At 38.0% G+C, this 22270-nt stretch overlaps 1 protein-coding gene across 5 annotated transcripts in view; it reads right to left on the bottom strand.

Moving 5' to 3' along the window:
• COL14A1 (collagen type XIV alpha 1 chain) overlaps nt 1–22270 on the bottom strand; it is a 212804-nt gene that overhangs the window by 151794 nt on the left and 38740 nt on the right. For all 5 annotated transcript variants that reach the window (XM_058564860.1, XM_058564862.1, XM_058564863.1 and 2 more), the window contains exons 6-8: nt 3303–3458; nt 2092–2211; nt 418–582 (exon numbers count right to left, since the gene is read on the bottom strand). In XM_058564860.1, coding sequence (XP_058420843.1) covers nt 418–582; nt 2092–2211; nt 3303–3458 — 441 coding nt within the window. The remainder of the gene's footprint in view (nt 1–417; nt 583–2091; nt 2212–3302; nt 3459–22270) is intronic.

Here is a 22270-nt window from a genome sequence, read left to right as displayed (position 1 = left end):
TTTCCCACAAGAATGACACCTTATAAAGAATTAGTTTCAAAGAAATAATACTGCATATCTAGAACTTTGTGCTTTCTTTAAGTAGCTTCAGGACCCTAATTCCATGAAAATGATAAATTAGTTTCTCCCTATGCGACCAGAGAAGAGATAGCTATAAAGCGAAACTTAAAAGTCCTGACATTAAAAGATAACAAAGACTCACCTAGAGATCCTCATGCCGTTGGATACATGACAGTTACCATCACTTCCATTTTAAATGTAAGGAAGTTGGGCTCAGGTCACATGAGGGCTACGACTAGAGCCAGCACTAGAAAGTCCTGGCTTTTAGTGAAATGCGCTTTATATTACATATTGTTTCAACTGGTTGTGTGTCTGTGCCCGTTGTGGAAACAGGACCATAGAATAAATAATACATACCTATGGCAAACAGTTCTATACCAGACTCACGAAGGTTTCTGGATGGTGGAATAATATCATCTTGGGACTTTCCATCTGTGATTAAAATGCCAATTTTGGATACTCCAGACCTTGCTCCTGCTTCTGGTTTAAAGCTATTTTCAAAAATGTAGTTCAAAGCAAGACCTGGGGGAAAATAAGGAAAAATAAACACAAACCAACCATCTCTAATAAAAAGCTTTCCAATTCTGCAAAACGTAACCACAAGATGATTAACTTATTGAGCTAAAAGAGTTTTTATTAGATGTGAACTTTCTTCTTCATTTTTACAATGATCTTTTCTCTGACAGATCTGATGAAAAACTAAAATCCACCAGAATAGAGGTAGTAAAAATAACTGAATATTGCATCATTTCAGAAACTAGCATTTATAAAGAACTTTGAATTCATGGCCAATAGATGTTAACAAATGTGTGAACAAGAAAATCTAGACCTTTATAATTTAGGATGAAGCAAGAATACCCACGCAGAAGCTACAGTCCCAAATATTATCACTATGCTTTCAATTTTGTTCATGATGGTGTAAAGAACAAAAATTCTTTTTCTCTCTTTTTTAGGGGTAGTGGGAGCAGATCTAAAATGATAATTGAATGCCTGCCTTTTAGTGTGACACTTTTCACCTGGAAAAAATAAGAAACACGGCAATATTGTTATAGGGTTTGTGTTTAATAAATGTTTTGTTGTATTAACAAAAAACCCATTCGATTATGCCTCAGATGGGCAAAGCAATGATCAGGATTTCAGTGGTTTACTTAAAAGTCAAGGACAGCATCTATATTGTTGAACTGAGCATCTACATCTTGCGCCTGCGGAAGGAAATAGCATGTGCTAAGGTTAAAACCTGTAATAACCCCTTGTGGTTGGGCCATGGATAATTATAATCTAAATATTCTTACATTACTCATTATAAAAAATATTCGTAAGCCAAAGATCTATAAATATTTTCATGATAACTACTGATTGCAGGATAAGGGCAAAGAAAATACCTTCCTTGAAAACAAGGCAGAAATTTGCTTTTATTTAATTGACAGGGTGGCTGGAGGAGAAGACAGGTGAAAACAAAGGAAGGAAAAGGAACTAACAAAGGTTAAGAGAGCTCCTGTAGGCTGTCAGGCTCAGGGATTGGTCTGTTGTCTTCCAGCCCAACCAAGGCCTTCCTAGGGCATCATATTCATACAGCAAAAGGAATGAGATGTCTAGGCTTTAACCCTTGAAGCTGAGTTTGAGAAAAGAGCCAACTCAGAACTTTAGATGCTAGTTTAGTTAAAAAATACTATGCTCAGGGGCCGGCCTGGTGGCGCAAGCGGTTAAGTGCGCGCGCTCCGCTGTGGGGGCCCGGGGTTCGCTGGTTCGGATCCCGGGCGCACACCGACGCACTGCTTGGCAAGCCATGCTGTGGCGGCGTCCCATATAAAGTGGAGGAAGATGGGCACAGATGTTAGCCCAGGGCCGTCTTCCTCACCAAAAAAAAAAAAAAAAAAAGAGGAGGATTGGCGGATGCTAGCACAGGGCTGATCTCCTCACAAAAGAAAAAAAAAAAATACTATGCTCAGTCTTACCAAGTGACAGAATGAAGTAAAAAAACTATTCTTCAGCAAGATATGTTGCTAAAAATGTGGACTGAACAGAACGTACCTGTGAGTGTATTTCCTCCCTTGTATGGTAGATTTCGGACAGCTTCGATCACCTCATCTTTTGTGGTAAAGGCATTCAAGTGCCATTCTATTCTGGGGTCTCCACTATACTGTGCAAGACCTGGAAAAGAAAGATGAGAAAGTCCACCCAGAAATGACAGGTTACTCAAAGAGCTAGTGGCCTATTCAAGAAACTAGAATGATGAAGTGTCTAATTTTTGTAATATTTTTTTCTCTGCCTCACTATGTACTTTCAAAAAGAATTCCTTACATCAATTTAAGGAATTAATTTGGACTATTTGGGGGCTGGGGGAATGTACATATCTTCTAGCTATTTAGTAGTGAGCACCCAGTTAGGCATTTAGCACTTTTTAAAAAACATGTGGGGGCCGGCCCAGTGACGTAGTGGTTAAATTCGCGTGCTCTGCTTCAGCAGCCCAGGGTTCTCGGGTTTGGATCCTGAGCGTGGACCTACACGCTGCTCATCAAGCCATGCTGTGGCTCTGTCACACATACAACAAAATAGAAGAAGACTGGCACAGATGTTGGCTCAGGGACAATCTTCCTCAAGCAAAAGGAGGAAGATTGGTAACATATGTTACTTCAGGGCCAATCTTCCTCACCAAAAAAGAAAAAAAAAGGTCTGATTGTGTTCGTAGATAAAAGATCTAGATTTATTTGTTTGTTTTTATTTTCAAAGGAATGAGTCTCCTTCATGGCTATTTAAATGTGACACCATAAGAATTTAATAAAGTGGCTATGTTGCTCAACAATTTACAACTTCTTTTTTTTGCTTTTTATCTCAGCTTGAATTAATTTGGCAAAGATTACCTTGTACTATAAAACTATTTCCAATTTCCAATTTTCTTAGTTCAACATTTCACTGGATTCAGCTGTTATCTTTTAAAGAAAAAAAACTTTTGCCTTATAAATTCTTAAACCAACTGTAATTTTAAAAGTTTATTATTATTATTATTATTAGGCAAAGAAGATTTTGACTTTCCAGAACATTAAAATGTATTCAGTAATTAATTGAATGACAGTGTTGCAGCAAAAATTAGTAGGAGTAAATATTTATTGATCCGAGCTTGCTCTTTTGGGAATATCTTGTGATTCTGAAAGTCATTCTGCAAAGAGTTTTTGAAATTTCTTAAGAAGCTTCCCAGCAGTTTTACACTGACAGCTAACTGCTGTTATTAATAGAAGATATACCAATTCGTGTCTTCTCTGAGCCCACGTCGAATGCTGTAACCAGGTTTTCCAAGAAAAGCCGAACCAGTCTGAAGTTGAATCTTCCAATACTCCATGAGCCATCAACCAGGATTACAATATCAGCAACAGCTGGAGTTTGACAGAAAAATTTCTCTTCTGCAAAGTACAAACCAGAAAAGCATCCATGTTACTGGTGGAACTTTTAAAAGAGTGAGTTAATTTTAACGTCTTTCAGATAACTTAGTGCTAAGAATACGATCAAGTCCCCATTACAGTTACCATGTTTTTACACCCCTTCCCTTAAACCCATTTCTACTAGGAAAAAATTGTGGTAACAGCTGGCAGCAGAGCCAGTGTTCTGCAAATAGTTAGCAAAACACTGGCAGGTTCACACCATCCTGGCAACTCAAGCCTTCTGCATATTTTAGAAAGCAGTGTCTGTGCAAAATCATCCAGCTTTGGGTTTTAGCCTACAGATTCTTTCCAGGAAAGGTCTTAGCAACACCAGTATGGGACAGTTAGCAGAGATGGGAAGATGACCAGAACGCAGAGAGGCGGCTGTCCTATTTTGATAAGTCTTTGCTAGAGGATATGATAGGAGAAAAGAAATATGGGCTTCCTGAATTCCAGGAAAAGTGGGGGCCATGCATTTAATCTAAGAAAGGTCCACAGACCTTTGCTAAAGTAGGAAGGGCTTGTGAAAGAAGAAAATTGCAAAAGGGCCCAAGAGTTTCCCCAAATTCAAATTCTTTTGCATATTGCATCTATGTGACAATAAGATTTTGATCCCCAAAATCACTTAAGTAATTGATTTTTTAAGTAGCTCAATTTGGCCTCAGAATAATGATCTGAAAAAGGATGCCCAGTGGCTGGTATGGCACTACCTTAAGCTTTGCCCTCTGGGAAAGTCCCAGCCCACAGTGTGGACGAGACGCAGAGGGCAAACAGCTGTCTGCAAACAAAGGAGGAGGCTGTCTGATACAGGGTAGGTCTGCGCTCACCAGGTGAAAACCACCACTTACATTCACTCAGAGCCAAGATACTAAAATATTCTTTATTTTTTTTTTTTGTGAGGAAGATCAGCCCTGAGCTAACATCTGTTGCAAATCCTCCTCTTTTTGCTGGGGAAGACTGGCCCTGGGCTAACATCCATGCCCATCTTCCTCCACTTTATATGGGACGCAGCCACAGCATGGCTTGACAAGCGGTGCGTCGGTGCGCGCCCGGGATCCAAACAGGCGAACCCCAGGCCACCGCAGCGGAGCGCGTGCACTTAACCGCTTGCGCCACCGGGCCAGCCCCTAAAATATTCTTAACGTGTTCAAGAACTCTCGAAAATTTCACGATAGTGTTGGTACCTTTGGAAGCATTGCTTCATACAGTAGTTTGTGCTTCCAAAAGGACTGCTTAACTTTGATGAATTTTATATTAGGACTGGAGATCATGAATATTGTATGTGTGTGTGTGTGTGTGTGTGTGTGTGTTTCTTTGAGTCCACGTCTACTTGCTGAAATTGCCCAGCAAATCCCTATTTAGTTTGTTTTCTAACATTAAACTGACAATAAAACAATATTTGAAATATAATGTATGTAATGAAAAGCAAAATACAGAGGTGTTCATTTGAATATTTGTTTTTCCTAGGGGAAAAAAAATACTTGAACTACATATGGTTGGGGCAGGCAGTTTAATATGTCTCTTCACCTACCAGGCCACATTTTGCTTAAAGGATCTTGGTTTTTTGCCCCAGACATAAATATGCATAAAATACCTAGATCCTTTTACCAGATGGGGAAAAAATATACTTGCCAATGAAATACTCAAATTCTCATCTGAATAAGGAAGCTAAACAGTACAGCTTGATCCAAAGTTTATATACTACATTTTTTGGCTCCAAATATCCCTTCTTTAATAACCAAATACAAAGCTACCTCCAACTTGGGAGTCTGCTCTACTGTACCACACTGAAATATTCTAAAACAGAATACTGCAAGAAGTCATGGGACAGAAATTAATTTGGTTTTGGGAAATAATCAGGGAAAACTGAAGTCTTACGTAGTTCCAAAAACCTATTTCTTTCAGTTTTTATGGGGAAACTTACCTCAAATGAAAAGTAGTTTTCTTTTTCTTCCAAAATTATTAGGGATATTATTTTGCTTTTTAATTAATTGTTTGGGTACATTATAGACAGGATCTTAGAAAGAAAACAATTTCTCTCTGCTTATTTAGAAGAGGACTACAAAACCAGTATTTTCTATTTTAAAATAGTTTCCAATAAAAATGTTCTGTTGATTTAGCTCATTCAAATTATTTTGACTTGGTGATATAAAGTCTATATAGTTCCAAAGCAAGATATAAAGTGAACTGACTATAAATTAGAAGGTCGATAAATTTAATGATATCAAAATTTTAAAGTTGTTCATCAAAAAGCACTTTAAAGAAAATAAAAAGACAAGTTGAAACTGGGAGAAGACATGTATAATATAAAAAACTGAAAAAGAAGGTATCAAGAATATATAAAGAATCATGAATAGACACCTCAGAGAATAGGAAATATTTATGAGTGATAAATGAATGAAGAGAATGTCTAATTACATTAGTGATCACAGTAATAAAAAAAATCGAGATCACAATGAGAAATAATTTGTGCTCATTTAACTGAAAAAAAATTGAATACCATTTATAAGCACTCCAAAGATAATTAAATATTTAGATACATACTTAACAAAACATATGCAGGATCTGTGTGCAGAAAATTACACTCCTGATAGGAGAAATCAAAGAAGACCTAAATAATTGGAGAGGTTTCCTGGGTTCATGGATTGGAAGAATCAACATAGAAAAGATGTCAATTCTCAAATTGATATTTGATATTTGATAATTGAGAATTGATTTAATGCAATTCCTATCAAAATCCCAAGGTTTTTTGTAGAATAAAGATTATTCTAATATTTATATGAAAAGATAAAGGATGAAGAATAACAAAAACAATTTTGAAAAAGAATCATCAAGTGGGAGAACTCAGTCTACCCAATGTCAAGATTTACCCTATAGCCAGAGTAAATCAAGACTGTATGATATTGGAAGAGGGTTAGACACACGGACCCAATGGAACAGATTAGAGAACCCAAATATAAACTCACACAAATTTGCGCAAGTGATACTTGACAAAGGTGCAAAGCAATTCAATGGCAGAAATATAGCTTTTTCAACAAGTAGTGCTGTAATAATTGTACATCAATAGACAAAATAGTGAACCTTGAACTATACTTCAAATCTTTTACAAAAATTAACTCAGATCACAGACTTAAATGTAAAACAGAAAACTTTTAGAAAAAAAAAATCAAAGGTGAAAATCTCTATATTCTAAGGCCAGGCAAAGAGTTCTTAGGCTTGACACCAAAAGCACTAACCACAAAATAAAAGATTGATAGATTGGACCTCATCAAAATTAAAAACTTGCTCTGCAAAAGACCTTGTTAAAAGGATGAAAAGATAAGTTATAGATTGGGAGAAAATATTAGCCAATCAAATATCGAACAAAGAATTAGAATCTAGAATCTAAATAAATAACTCTCAAAACTCAACAGTTAAAAACTAAACACAAAAGGGGCCAGCCCGGCGGCATGGCGGTTAAGTTCACATGCTCTGTTTCGGTGGCCCGGAGTTTGCAGGTTCAGATCCTGGGCGTGGACCAACACACCGCTCATCAAGCCATGCTGTGGCAGCGTCCCATATAAAGTAGAGGAAGATGGGCACAGATGTTAGCCCAGGGCCTATCTTCCTCAGCAAAAAGAAGAGGATTGGCAATGGATGTTAACTCAGGGCTAATCTTCCTCACAAAAAAAAAAACAAAAACACACGAAAAACAAGACGAAAAATAATTCAATTAGAAAATGGGCAAAAGAGATAAAGAGACATTCACCAAAGAGGATACACAGTTGCAAAATAAGCATGTGAAAAGATATTCAACTTTATTAGCCATCAGGGAAACACAAATTAAAACCACAATGATATTTCACTGTATACATCTGTCAAAACGGCTAAAATAAAACATGGTGATGACAACAAATGCTGTCAAGGATGTTTAGAAACTGGATCACTCCCACATTGCATGTGGGAGTATAAAATGGTATAACCACTCTGAAAACAGTTTGGCAGTTCCTTTAAAAATCGTACATGAATTTATCATACAATCCAACAATTGCGCTCTTGGACATTTATCCCAGAGAAACGAAAACTTATATTCACACAAAAAAACTGTACACAAATGTTCACAGCGGTTTTATTCAGAATAGTCAAAAACTGAAACCAATCAAGATGTCCTTCAACAAGTTAATGGATAAACAAACTGTGGTACATCCCTACCACGTAATACCTCTCAGTAGTAAAAAGGAAAGAACTATTGATACACACAATGACTTGAATGAATCTTCAGGGAATTATCCTGAGTGAAAAAAGCCTATCTCCAAAAGTTACCTACTTCATGACTACACCTACGTAAAATTTTTAAAACGAAAATAATTTAGAAATTGCGGACAGATTTTTGGTTCTCAGGGGTTAAGGATGGGGAATAGAAAGGAGGTAGAGGTGGTTATAAAAGGGCAACATGGGGATCTTCATGGTCATGGAACCGTCCAGCCTCTTGACTGTACTTATCGATACACAAACATACACATGTGATAAAACTGTATAGAACTAAACACACACACATACAAATGATACAAGTAAAATTGAGGAGATCTGAACAAGTGGATGTATTGTAGCAATGTCAATACGCTCATGTGATATTGCACTATAACTTTGCAAAATGTTACTACTGAGGGAAACTAGGTAAAAGGTACACAGATCTTTATCATTTCTTATAGCTTCTTGTGAGTCTACAATTATCTCAATAAAAATCAATTTAAAAAGCATAAATAATAAAAAAAAATAAGTCTAATAATACTAATGTAAGCAAAGAGATGGACCCTCAGGATCTCTTGTACATTGCTGGTAGAAATGTAAATTGTTGCAAATTCTTTAGAACAGATTTTTGGCATTTCCTTCTCTAGCTGGAAATTCACCAATCTTGCCACGCAGCAATTCCTCTCTTAAGTCTATACCCAAGGGGAATTCTTGCACACGGACAATAGGAAGCAAGTAGAAGAAGTTTGATAGAAGCACTGTTCACAATAGCAAAAAGCTGGAAACAATTCCAATGCCCTCCAATAGGAGAGTAGATCGGTAACTGTGGCATACAATGGAATATTATATAAAGGCAAAAATAAATGAGCTATATTGAAATGCAACAATCTGGATGAATCTTAGCTACATATTGCTATTTGGTGGGTAGCAATATTTGGTGGGGGAAAATAAGCCTCAAAAGATTGCATTTAGCATGATATCTTTTTCTAATGTTTAAAATAACTAATATAAAATATAATCTTTTGCGGACAGCCCCATGGCGTAGTGGTTAATTTTGGTGCACTCCGCTTCAGCAGCCCAGGTTCATGGGTTCGGTCCCAGGAGCGGACCTACACCACTTGTGAGCCACGCTGTGGCAGTGACCCACAAAGTAGAGGAAGATTGGCACAGATGTTAGCTCAGGGCTAATCTTCCTCAGCGAAATAAAACGTATGTATATATTTATAATCTTTTTAGAAATACATATAGATGCTGTAGACCTATTTAAAAAAGAAAAGCAAGATGGTGATGAAGACAGGATCCCAGATGGTGATTGCCTTGGGTGAGGGGAACGGAGGAGGCAGATGGCAGCAGTGCCACATGGTTATACACAGGTGTGCCCAAGGTCTTAAGCTTTGGGGAGTAGAGGGGGTTCGGGTGCTTATTATGCCATTAAAAATAACTAGTTAATAACTAATTTACAAAAGAGGAAAGTAATCCTATCTGGCATGCAGAAAATATTAAGTAGGAAAATAATTTTAGTGTTTATGTTGCCCAGTTTAAGAACCAAACCTTAAACACAAGCTACAATTCTGCACGTTTCATGTGAAATTCAGACCTATGCCCTGTTTTCTAATTTAATGACTAGTATCTGTTACATCAGCAGAAAGATGCTGTTTCCAAGGATCTCAGAAGTCAAAATCTATAATACGTTTTGCATTCCAAAGTATGATTTCTCTTCAAGGTTAGTGCACATTCACTTGGGAACTGTGAAAAAAATATTGCTTTTTCAAATGCCCAAAACCCTGGTCATTTGCTCTAAGACATATCCAAACACAATGACCCTAAGGGCTATTTCCCACTGCAGCAGGCACAGACGCAGTGTGTCCAACTCCAGTAAGATCTGGTGTAGGGAGAACTCCACCTACCATGTGCCATGTCTGCCCCGATAACAGGCTTGTCTGTGCCAGAGACAACAATTGTTCGAATACCCGGGGTAAGAGGTAGTTTTAACATTTCCAAGTTCAAGTTCAATAATCACACATCTCAAACATAACTCCAGATGTTACAGTGACTCTTTTAAAAGATATATTCAAATTTTACCAAAATTTGAATTTCAATATTCAAATTTTACCAAAATTTGAATTTATTAAATTTTGAGTATATTCAAATCTTACCAAAAATAAGAGCCCAGATTCAGCCCTGAAGACAAATAACATCCCCTTCCACTGGCAAATATGTTACTCATTTCAGCATTCTTTTTTTTCTTTTCTTTTCTTTCTTTCTTTCTTTATTTTGGTGAGGAAGATTAGCCCTGAGCTAACATATATTGTCAATCCTCCTCTTTTTGCTGAGGAAGATTGGCCCTGGGCTAACATCCATGCCCATCTTCCTCTACTTTATATGTGGGATGCCTGCCACAGCATGACCTGACAAGCATGTGTAGGTCCGTGCCCGGGATCTGAACCTGTGAACCCCAGGCTGCCGAAGTGGAGCACGTGAACCCAACCACTACGCCACCAGGCTGGCCCCACATTTCAGCATTCTTAAATGGAGAGGGACCAATGAGAAAGAAAGCATTAAGCACCTTAAAATGTGTTATGGAACCAAGTGGTGGGAAACCAGACACACCTGGGAGTCCAGGTGACTGTTATATAAAACTCTGCAGCCAAATGTAATTTAAAACTGCATTTAAAAGGGATAAGTAAGTACATATGTTTCTATTGTTAAATGGTATTTTGTAATTAATTTTTAAAGAATACAATAAATCCTCTTTGCCCTCAATACTGTATTTAAAGTTGAAGCAAAGGAACAGGGAAAACGACTTCTTGAACTGTATTTTAATTCAGCTCTTGGCTTAACACGGGCTTTATGTAAAATGCAATTCTGAAAATACAGGTAGTGTAAAAAAAAATAAAAAAAGCTAAGCAGCTGAACTCAATCAAAGAAGGCACTCAATATATAGGCTAGCTCACGAAGATAATAACACTCTGACGTCATAGGCAGAATCAAAAGGCGTGATTCCCATTATGTTCTCCACCCTCTGGAAGTGCATGACGAGGAGGCCCAGGAGAAACCAACACTTCCCTAACTGTCCGTATCTGAAAGCTGTGTATGTCCTTATATTAAACGTTGAGCCCTCTACACTTATCTATTGATTTAATCCTCGCAACAGCTCTATGCGACAGGCACCAACATTATCAGTCTCATTTGCAGCCAAAAAGTACGACATACATGGACTGTGTGATGTGCCCAGGGTGTCATACAAATAAGAGGCAAAACTGGGATCTGAACCCAGGTAATACATCCCCATAATCTACACTCTTAACCACAGAGCTACATGGACTTCAGCAAGGTACCCTACATCATATAAATTTAGAAAGCAGGGGAAATAAAGCCTCTAATAGGAAGCTGTGTGCCCACAGGGCTTGCCCCTGCTGAGTCCACAGCGAGTATGCATTATTTGCAAGCATCTCCAATTATCCATCTAGAACTTTTTCCCCTTGAAGATGTAGGCACTTAGTATTTAAATAGCCCATGTGAAAAGCATCCCTTTAACAATTTTATACAAATTTTACTGTGTTACTGACAAGAGAAAACTTTGTGTTGAAAATACAAGTTAATTCAAGTAGTTGGAACTGACATAAACCACTTTACTCTAAACCTATGTTTATTAATTTGATATTACAGAACTAATTTCCTGGATGAAATTTATTTATTTATTAAAAATGTATTTATTTACTGCTTACTGTATACCAAGCACTGTTCTGGGCAACCAGGAACACAACCGAAGTCCCCACCGTCTAGTGGCAAATTAAATTTCCTCAATGAGAGGAAACAGACTCTAACAAAACAATATAAGTTCAGATTTTTAAAAGTGCTTTATAAAAATGAACAGAATGATATAAAGAAATAGGTGTGTGTATGGGGGAAGGGAGGTCTACTTTAGTTAGAATAGTATGAAATTACCAAATTATGTCTTACTTTTATATGATATTATTCCTTTTGTTTTAATGACATTCAAATTAAAGACCTAATTGTGGTTTATAGAGAAATGTTTACAATATATTTGTGGAGAAAGGTATTCACTAACACAGTTGATGCAAATAGAAAAGGGAGAATTGACAGAAGCCTTTTTCTGCCAGGTGAACTCCTATTCATCCTTCAAAACCTGGGTTACACTTCACCAACTCCATGAAGCCTTTCCAACAGTCCTCAGATAGGATTCATTATCTGCCTCTCTTTACAGCCTCTTCATTTGTGTATGGTCTGTTGTACTCATAACACTGGACTATTATGATTTTTTTCTATTTCTATCTCCCTGACTAGACTGAACTCCTTAAGGGATGAGATCTTTGTGTCTTATCTTTTTATCCCCTTTATCCCCTTTTATCCCCTTTGTCTTGCCCAGCTTTGGCACAAGTATATCAATGAATGTGAACCGCATTGAATTGTGTTCTTAAAAAAGAATTCCTCTTTTCACGTAATTCACACCTCCAGCAGAAAATAAGAAAAACGAACCATGAGGGCTTAATTAAATCAGGCCTCTTCTCCTGCCCTGCTGTACTACCACTCTGTGCAAGTGGATTATAGTAATTTAGGGATCAGGGAGATTGGATCAGGTTTGCCTGTCTTCCTTGATATTTCCCCAATGCTGGAGGCTAAGCCAGATTAAAGGGGAGCACATACTATTTTTACTCCCATTTTCTTAACATACAATCAGAAGACCTCACGATGATTTTCATAACTGGTCTATGATTCACTTAGTGGCTTTGAATTATTTTCTCTATGCCACTAGCAAAATATCTAGCTAGGCTATTCATGAACCAAGACATCTGAAGGAAAACTGTGGTCACAGAACAATTTTTCACTTAAGTCTCCTGTGAGGTGAAATTCAAGTTTCCAAACCAGGAGCAAAAGAAAATCCCTAAAAATTTGGTGCAGTAGAACTTTTGGAAGCTCGCTTCCAAGTTTGGCTTTGGCCACATACTGAAGATATTTTTTTAATAGGAGTTAACATCATTTTACATCTTCTAAAAGCTCAGCGGTTCTAAAAGTGTTTTTCAATACATTGGCACATTCTGATTCTCACAACATTCCCATGAGGAGCCATTATTGTCCTCATTTTGCAAGAAATGAAATTGACATTCAGAGAGACAAGTGAATGGCTCTGTGGTTACTGGAAGAGCCAGGACTGGACACCAGGTCCAGTCCAACATGCCTTTTCCAACATACCATGCTATCACTACCATACATGTTCTCACATAATGCAACACTGATGGTCACTAGTTATCCGTCGTATAAATGTTATAAGTTGTCCACCTAGCAGATGTGGAGCAGGGGGCTCATTTCGATTGTGTTTGGAGTTCACATAAATCAGAGTGAGCTTCATACTCATTTAGTCTAGTCTTGGTGGAGCCTCACCTTTCGAAGCATCCCTGACAGATGACCACCCTATCTAAAACAGCACTTCCCATCACTCTCTTCCTTTACTCTGTTTTATTTTTCTTTGCAGAAACTCTTTCTTCCTAGAAACATACTATATAGTGTGATGCTTAATTTTATGTGCCCAGACATTTGATCAAACATTCTTCTGGGTGTGTCTATGAGGGTGCTTCTAGATGAGATTAACATTTGAATCTGTAGATTGAGTAAAGCAGACTGCCCTCCCTAATGTAGGCGGCCCTCATCCAATTGATTGAAGACCTGAATAGAACACAAAGGCTGAGTAAGAGGGAACTGGTTCTGCCTGACTGCCTTGAGCTGCAGCATTGGACTCAAACTGAAACATTACCCCTTCTTGGATCTAGAGCCCGTCAGTTTTCAGACTGGAACTTAACACCATTGGCTCTCCTGGGTCTCCAGTGCTGACTGCAGATCTTGCGACTTCTTAGCTTCCATAATCATGTGAGCCAATGCCTTATAATAAATCTCTTTCTATATATATATACATCCTATTGGTTCTGTTTCTCTAGAGAACCCCGACTAATACATATAGTTATTTATTTATTGTGACAGACACTTTTCATTGCTTTTCTTTTTTACAATAATAAAAAGATCAATTTAGTGACTGCTTTCATCAGATGCTTTGCACGTCTTTTCCGTTTAAGCCTGATATTAATCCTATAAGATAGGTTCTTCTCACTCTATTGAAAAAGACAGGTTAAGTAATTAGAAAGGTTAAATAACTTGCCCATCATCACACACTGAGCAGGTGGAAAAGCTGGAATTCAAATCCAGGATAGACTCCAAAGACTCAACCACTTAGCTGTTGTGCTATTCAACTCCTATCACAGAAGAGAGAAAGGTATTTGAAAGGAAGGAAGGGAAAAAGAAAAGGAGGGAGGGAAGGGGGAGAGGGAGAGAGAGAGGAAGAAAAGGGAGGAAGGAAGGAAGGGAGGGAGGGAAGGAGGGAGGGAGGGAGGAAGGAAGGAAAGAAGGAAGGAAGGAAGGAAGGGAAGATTGCCAAGCCTTGCCATTAAAGATAGCATGTAATCAAAGTCATCTTCACGTGTCCTATATCCAATGTGGGATGAATAACACCTTACAACTTGCAGGCATGTGAAGCCCAAGCCCTGAGCCACAGCCAAAAGAACATTTCAGCTGTCACTCAGAGCCCTGCATCTTAACAGTAACTGACAGTCCTGTAAACATCATATTTCTCCTCTGCTCATAAACCGTAAGAGACTGAGATAGGACATGACAGCTGTCTTCAAATATTTAAAGGGCTGCCATACAGAAGGGGGATTAGGAGTGTTCTGCATGCCCACCAGGAGACAGATTTCAACTCAATTCAAGAAAGAACTTTCTAACAGTCAAGATTTCCATAGACCACTGCCTTGGGAAATAGTGATATTTCAATGAAAGCAGATGCTTGTCAATCCTCAATGGCATGGCTGAAGAGCCTCAACCATCTTCCTAATTGGTTGAACAGCAAGAGTCTTAAAGTATCTTCCACCTCTAAATTTTAAGATTATCTCTTCCCTCCTCCACCTACTAAATTAAGCCTAAACTATTCATTCTTCAAAGCTCTCCATAATTCAACTCCACTTGACCTGTCCATATTTATTTCTCACTTCCTGCCAATACAATTACTCTTCTTTCCCCCAATAACATTCTCATCTCTGAGGTTTTGGACTCAATTTTTATCCCCCCACCATCTCTTTTTATCTACCCTCTCCAAACTCTACCTACCACAATGCAAGAAACCTAAAATGGGTTTTGAAAATATATGGCCCTTTTTAAATACTTTTATATAAAGTTTGCTCTAAAATTTTACTTACACAATTACCTGGTTATTTCCTGATGTTCATAAGTTAATACTGACCCAAGAGAGGCTATTTTGCCTGAACACCTCTATTTAAGAATAAAACCTGCTCAGGGCTGGCTGGGTGGCATAGTGGTTAAGTTCTTGCATTCTGCTTCGGTGGCCCAGGGTTCGCAGGTTTGGATCCTGGATGTGGACCTACATACCACTCATCAAGCCATGCTGTGGCAGCATCCCATATACAAAATAAAGGAAGATGGGCACAGACGTTAGCTCAGCGATAATCTTCCTTAAGCAAAAAGAGGAAGATTGGCAACAGAGTTAGCTCAGAGCCAAACTTCCTTGCCAAATAAAAATAAATAAAAAAATAAAACTTGCTCAACTTCAGGAGCCAGTGTATTACATTCACATTTATTTTCAGCTCTGTATGTAGTACTACATGATTTGGCTATATGCTTACTTTGGCTGTTCAAGGTAATTTTCTGAAAAATGCCACAACTTAATCATCCCTGTTATTCTAATTCATCAATAACAAAGAGATCCTGACATTTTGCCATTTCTAAGGTTGAAATGCCTGCTCAATTTGAAACCAACAGTCAACCTTGCAGGTATAGAAACAAGATGTTTAATAGAAAATTCTTAGACAAGAAGGAAGGTATCAATCAGACAAGTCCAAGCATCCCTGTGGGGAATAGACTCTGCCAAAATCTACAGCAGTGCTCACAGTTGTAAAGTATCTGATTTTAAAAAAAAGATATGTTACAAGGTCTTTTAAAAATTAGGACTTTTGAAAACTTATTTAAGGCAGAGCTATGATTTTGTTCCACTGAAGAATTCACAGGTTAAGATTGATAAAATTTGCTGGAGGCCAACAGAAAAGGCATCAAAATTCTTTAAAAATGTCTTAACGAGAGTGAGGAGAGAACTAAGAGAAAACTAGAGGTCTATGGCTGGAAGAATTCCATCCCCTTGCCCTCAGGGAAACCTTATGATTTTATGCACAGGTACAATGTACTTGGCAGGTGTTCAATGATTATTTTCTGAACGACTGATTCTATCTTGTGTTTTTTTGAATTCTTGAAAACATGAATTATAACGCCACAAATCGAGGAAAAAACAGAAATCTACTTTGTGCTTTTTTTTTGCTGAGGAAGATTCACCCTGAGCTAACATCTGCTGCCAATCTTCCTCTTTTTTTTTTTTGTATGTGAGCTGCTACTGTAGCACAGCCACTAACAGACAAGGGGTGTAGGTCCACACCCGGGAACTGAACCTGGGCAGCTGAAGTTGAATGTGCAAAACTTAACCACTAGGCACCAGGGTTGGCCCTACATTCTGCTTTTTTATGATAAAAACATTCTTTTCATAAAAACAGTCTTTCTTCACTTCTCCAAGGGATTGTGAACCTCTCTCCTTGATTCTAATATAAAGCAAACCCAAATATTCAACAAATAGCTATTGATAATGTAGGACACTCTACTACATTCTGTATGCTAATATCTTCTCTTTGAAAAGAAGACATTTTTTAAAAAAAGAGATGGAAACTGACATTCCCTAAGTGCCTGCTATGTCCTGCTATGTCCTATATGCGATAACATTTAACGCTCACAAGCCTATATACTCATTACCACTATTATGCTCATTTTGCCAATGAGGAAACTAGGGCTTAGAAAGGTTAACATACCTAAAGTGCACAGCTAGGTAGAAAGCAGGGGAAGATTTCATTCCAAGAGATATGTGACCACAAAACTTGTGTTCTATACTAAGCCACACTGATCTCAATAAGTAACAAGGAAAATGAGGAAAAAAAGGAAAGTTCAATATGAGAAGAAAAAAATATCCTGATGAAAATGTTGTTTATCCTCTTAACCCTTGGGCTGGAAAGCAACACATATCATCTTCTGATTTCTCCTCTGAGCATGGTTACTTGGACTCCAGGGGCCTACAATGTGTCTAATGCCTTATGCTTTATAGACTATCTCTGCAGTTGCTCTGTGTTTCCATGAAATGTTATGGAATGCAGAGGGAGGAGAAACAGGGCCAACTTGTGTTAGATCAGGGCTTCTCAACCTTTTCTTAATTAATAATTTTTTTTCTTTCTCAAATACGTCACAAGTTTATTGAGCAAACTGAACTTGCTGAACTTAACCTTTCTTTAAATTAATAAATTAATAACGTAAATTAATTAACATCACTTTTTTAAAAACAGTAGTTTTATTTAACATGCCAAAGAATTGAAGAACAGCCAAGTACACATAGCTAGATCTCCATCATTTAGAAACAGTGTCAGCAAGTCTTTTTCTTCCTCCTTGTTCCCCTTTTGTCTTTTAAAATCTTATCTTTGACTTTGGTGTTCTACAGTTTCACCAACATGATTCTGATTGTGGCTAACTTTTTATTTATGCTCTTCAGAGCTCTTTATTTTCTATTTGATTCCTTTTCAAATCTACCTATTCTCTCCTTCATAGTCTCTCATTCTTTACTTTCTTGTTTTGAATATTTCTATGACTTTAATAATATTTTATAGTGTTTATGTAATCATTCCACGATTGAAACCCATGGGATTCTGAGACCACCATTTCTGTGTCTTCTGACTCTTATCATGGCACATGGTTCTCTTCTGTGTTTCAAAAGTTTGGATTATGAACTCTTCTTTGGCATTGCCTTATCTGCGGCAATCTTTAGAATGTGAGTTGGGCATATGTGCTTCAAATGTGATTTTGTATTTGTTTCTGCCAGGCACTCTACTTTTACAAGCTCTGAACAATTTTTACATTAATTTCTTGAATGGGAGGATCCCAGAGCATTTGAGGAGTGTAAATGTGAATGCCTAATCTGAATGTGGTACAGGTCCATGGTTATGAATTCTCAAGGAGACTTTTTCCCCACTCAAGGCACAGGCACAGACAGAGGGGCCTCCTCAAATTCTCCCTGGGCTTATGAGCAGAGATATTCTAGACCATCCTAGTGTTGTCACTGGTACACCATATCAGCTATCTAGATAATAGTAATTATAACAATAAAGAGAATAAGGAGGAGGAGGAAGATGAGAATGAAGCAAAAGAAGAAGGAGATGAAGAAGAACAAGGAGGAGGAGAAGGAGAAACACTTATAGAGCTTACTTTATGGGCCAGGCATCATTTTAAACCCTTTAATGCATGAATTCCACAAACTAATACCAATGTCCAGTTTATGACTGGACCCAATCCCTTCCCTCTCACCTCTAAGAGCAAGCATTAACCTACAAAACCCACCAATTTCCCTACACTTTAGCTGATCATCTGATTCCTGCCTTACTGAAATTAAAATCCCCACCAGTCCCACTCTTGCTGAACCGAGCTCACAGTCCTGGGTTTGGCAGATCTAAGATCCAGAAAAAACGGTGGAAAGGTGGTAAAATTTCAAACTGATCTCTTAACTGTGAGCCAAGAACCGTGAAAGCACTAATGGGAAGTAAGAAATCCCAGTAAGAGAAAATACACCTTGAGCATAATCGTGTGCCCTGGTTACGCTCAACTGTAACAACTATAGAAAATTCAGAACCGACTCTTCTCCAAGAGAAAGTACTGGGTACGTGTGTTGAGTCCCTGCTAGACTATGTAAGTTTCATGACGGTAGAATCCTGCCTACAATAATCACCAATTAATTCCCAATGCCTAACTCAGTGCTCTAGGGGGTAATCACCAAACCTCCTCTATGCATTTATTGTTAAATCAATAACATAAAAGATATGTTTTTGAAATTAATTAATGTAAACTATACACGGTAATATTAATAGCAAATACTTAGCATTTACTAGGTCCTAGGCACTTCACACATATTAACTCATTTAATCTTCACAACTAACTTTTGGGAGTTCTCATGTTTCAGATAAAAAAAATCAAATATAGGAGTATGAGAAGCAGGATCCTTTGAAGGTTTATATATTAGAGTACATCCTACACATTTCTTATTGGAAATACCAAAATAGACCAGCTGTCCTCAGAAAAACAATGAATTACCCAGTTATCAAGTAATTCTGTTCCAACACATTCAAAAGCAAGGATCAGCAAACTCTTCCTGAATAGGGCAAAATAGAAAATATTTTAGTCTTTGCAGACATACGATATCTGTTGCATCTGCTTAACTCTGATATTGCGGGAAAGCAGCTATAGACAACATGTAAAGGAATAAGCATAGCTAGGTTCCAATAAAACCTTATTTTTTTATTTTTATTTTTTTGTGTGTGAGGAAGATTGGCCCTGAGCTCACATCTGTTGCCAATCTTCCTCTTTTTGCTGAGGAAGATTGGCCCTGAGCTAACATCTGTGCCCATCTTCCTCTATGTTGTACGTGGGTTGCCGCCACAGCACGGCTTGATGAGTGGTGCATAGGTCCGTACCTGGGATCTGAACCCACGAATCCCAGGCCACCAAAGCGGAGCACACGAACTTAACCACTACATCACCAAGCTGGTCCCCAATAAAACCTTATTTAAGAAAACAGAGGACTGGGCTTAGCCTGTGGGCCATAGCTTGCCAACCCCTGGAAAGAATAATCTAAGCTCATCTTATTTTTTTCCCCAGAAAATGAGAGCACTGGGACCCTCTCCTTATCTTCTCATTGTAGTAAACTAAATATATATTCTATTTAAAAAAAAAAAAAAAAAGAGGGTCAGAGATCTTAACTGAAAAACCATTATGAGAAAAAAAGAAATCCTATGCTACTTTTCCTATCTGTCTCACAATATTTTTCAATCAGGTTCTGAATTCTTGTGCAAAACACCAAAAATAACTGGAGAAAACTGTCTGGACAACGAAAGAGAAATAGCCGTTGATGCAAATGTGCCAACATTATGCTCAAAGGCAAATACCACTTTTGTTTGGGAGTTTGCTTTGGATTATTGAAGAAACATGTAGAATAGATCGAAAACAAGGAATTATTTAACTGGCACAGCAACTTCTGTTAAGGATCTTAGCTCTTTGCATTTAAACTCAAATTCTAAAATATGTAAAATATGTCTGATTGTATCTGAGCCACTATCAATGTAGTCTCTTGTACGAAAAATTGTAGATCGTAGGGCAAACAAAGAGCAGCATAGTTCAATGTGAACCATGGGACTACCTCATCTTGGAAGAGAGGCTAAAGCCTGGTGGGGAAGGCCATTTCATCTCCAGTGGGTCCCATTACTGCTCCCTTTAACCTCCTGGGAGCCCTAACTCTGGCCTGGATTGTCACCACTGTTTACAACTTACTTCTTTAGACAATTCTCCCAGACAAGCAGTGCCCTTGAATCCTCACTGCCCCTGTGCATACCGCATGGGAGCCCTCACCTAAAAGAGGAAATTGCCTTTTTTCCACAAGCCTCTTGAAACTTTTTGCCCTAGCTCAGGTCCTGATCACTGCAATAAACAACTTGAAACAGCTCTTGTGCAACAATGGGCTCAGGGAAGGCCCCTCCATAACATGTGTTTAGTGAGTAGAGCCAATGAACTGCTGAACGAATGGCCCTTCCCCAGGTGTTCATTAGCATTTATCAGAACGTATTACCCCCACCTTTCCATTATCTATTTTCCTGTTTTTGATTCACTTCACTCAATGCTAAGTTTTAGAAGGGCAAGGGGAAGATGCATCAGGGAAAAGAATGGAGAATTTAGGACATTTCAGGAATATCTGGCTGTAGCTAAATTCTAGGGCCAACTCTAATCCACGGACGGGAGATAGATTTCACCTTGAGTGCCATTCTTTAAGCAAAGAATGCTAAGCCAAAACTCAGTTGAGAACTTACATGTAAAATCCTCCATAAAAATATTTACAAATCTGTTTTTTCAAAAAGAAACACAGGAAAGACAAGTCAGAAACTATTGAGTTTGGTTATTCAGAAGAGGTGAGTAAAGCTTGGTGGATGAAATAAGAGAAGTGAGGTTTCTTTTGAGTATTACCCTTTTGTATAGTTTTTTTTTTTTTTTTTTGTGAGGAAGATCAGCCCTGAGCTAACATCCACACCAATCCTCCTCTTTTTTTGGCTGAGGAAGACTGACCCTGAGCTAACATCCGTGCCCGTCTTCCTCCACTTTGTGTGGGACACCGCCACAGCATGGCCTGACACATGGTGCGTTTGTGCACGCCCGGGATCCAAACCTGGGCTGCCAGCAGCGGAGTGTGCGCACTTAACTGCTACACCACGGGCTTTTATATAACTGCTACACCCCACCCTTTTGTACAGTTTTTACTTTCAAAACCACGTTAATGTTTTATGTAACCACGAATTAACATAGCTGTATTAAAAACGAATAACAAAACCACAGTGAGTTGGGAACAAAAGGACTAACCCAAGATCATTTTGAACATGGGTATTTTATAATATACCCCACACTAGAGGCAAATATTGAACTCCAGTTAATAGATTTTTTTGCAGTGTGTATAGATTACCAATTCTAAAACTATTTTTACAATTGAGCATATAAGTAGATACATTTAAGATACTGGGAGCTATGTTTCCAAATTCTCTTGAAAAGGGATATATTGATAAATATGGAAAGAGGAGGGCTAGAATGAACCCTGTGTTAAGGGTAGAATATAGATATATGATACAATAAGATAGATGATAGATAGATAGATAGATAGATAGATAGATAGATAGATAGATAGATAATGGTGTGTGTGTGTGTACTCTCTGCTAAGAGTGCCTAGAAGCAATGACAACCCAGAAGCAATAAGCACATCTGGTACCCACATCTTGGTTTCTAAATACTATTTTCCATGAAAAGAAACCAGGATTCCTTGAAGAAATGGTTGAATTTAGAACAGGGCAGAAAAAGTACAAGAAGAGCCTGGAATGTAAGGTTTGTGCCAGAAAGTAGGAAAAGCTTAAAGAATGATGGAGATATATTAAAAGGCCGTAGGGAAATCGTCCCATTTGCAACAACATGGATGGACCTGGAGGGTATTATCTTAAGTGAAATAAGCCAGACAGAGAAAGACAAACACCATATGATTTCACTCATATGTGGAAGATAAACCAACATACACAGTTTGGTGGTTACCAGGGGGAAGGGGGTTGGGGGGTGGGCATAAGCGGTGAAGGGGCACATTTATATGGTGACTGACAAATAATAATGTACAACTGAAATTTCACAGTGTTATAAACTATTATGACATCAATTAAAAAAATGGCCATAGGCGATAGCTTGAAATAGCTCCCACTGAGAAAAATGGAACAATTTGAACATCAAAATAAATAATGATAGTAATGGACTACGATCCATCACATAAAATAAGAATCCACGAGCCCCTACCGACATAAATAGACAAATAAATGTGGGAGAAGGGAAAGATC

The sequence above is a fragment of the Diceros bicornis genome, chromosome 21 (assembly GCF_020826845.1).
Source record: "Diceros bicornis minor isolate mBicDic1 chromosome 21, mDicBic1.mat.cur, whole genome shotgun sequence".
Taxonomy (NCBI): Eukaryota; Metazoa; Chordata; class Mammalia; order Perissodactyla; family Rhinocerotidae; genus Diceros; species Diceros bicornis.
Note: the sequence above shows the minus strand (reverse complement) of the source record. Positions and strands in the feature narration are given on the sequence as shown.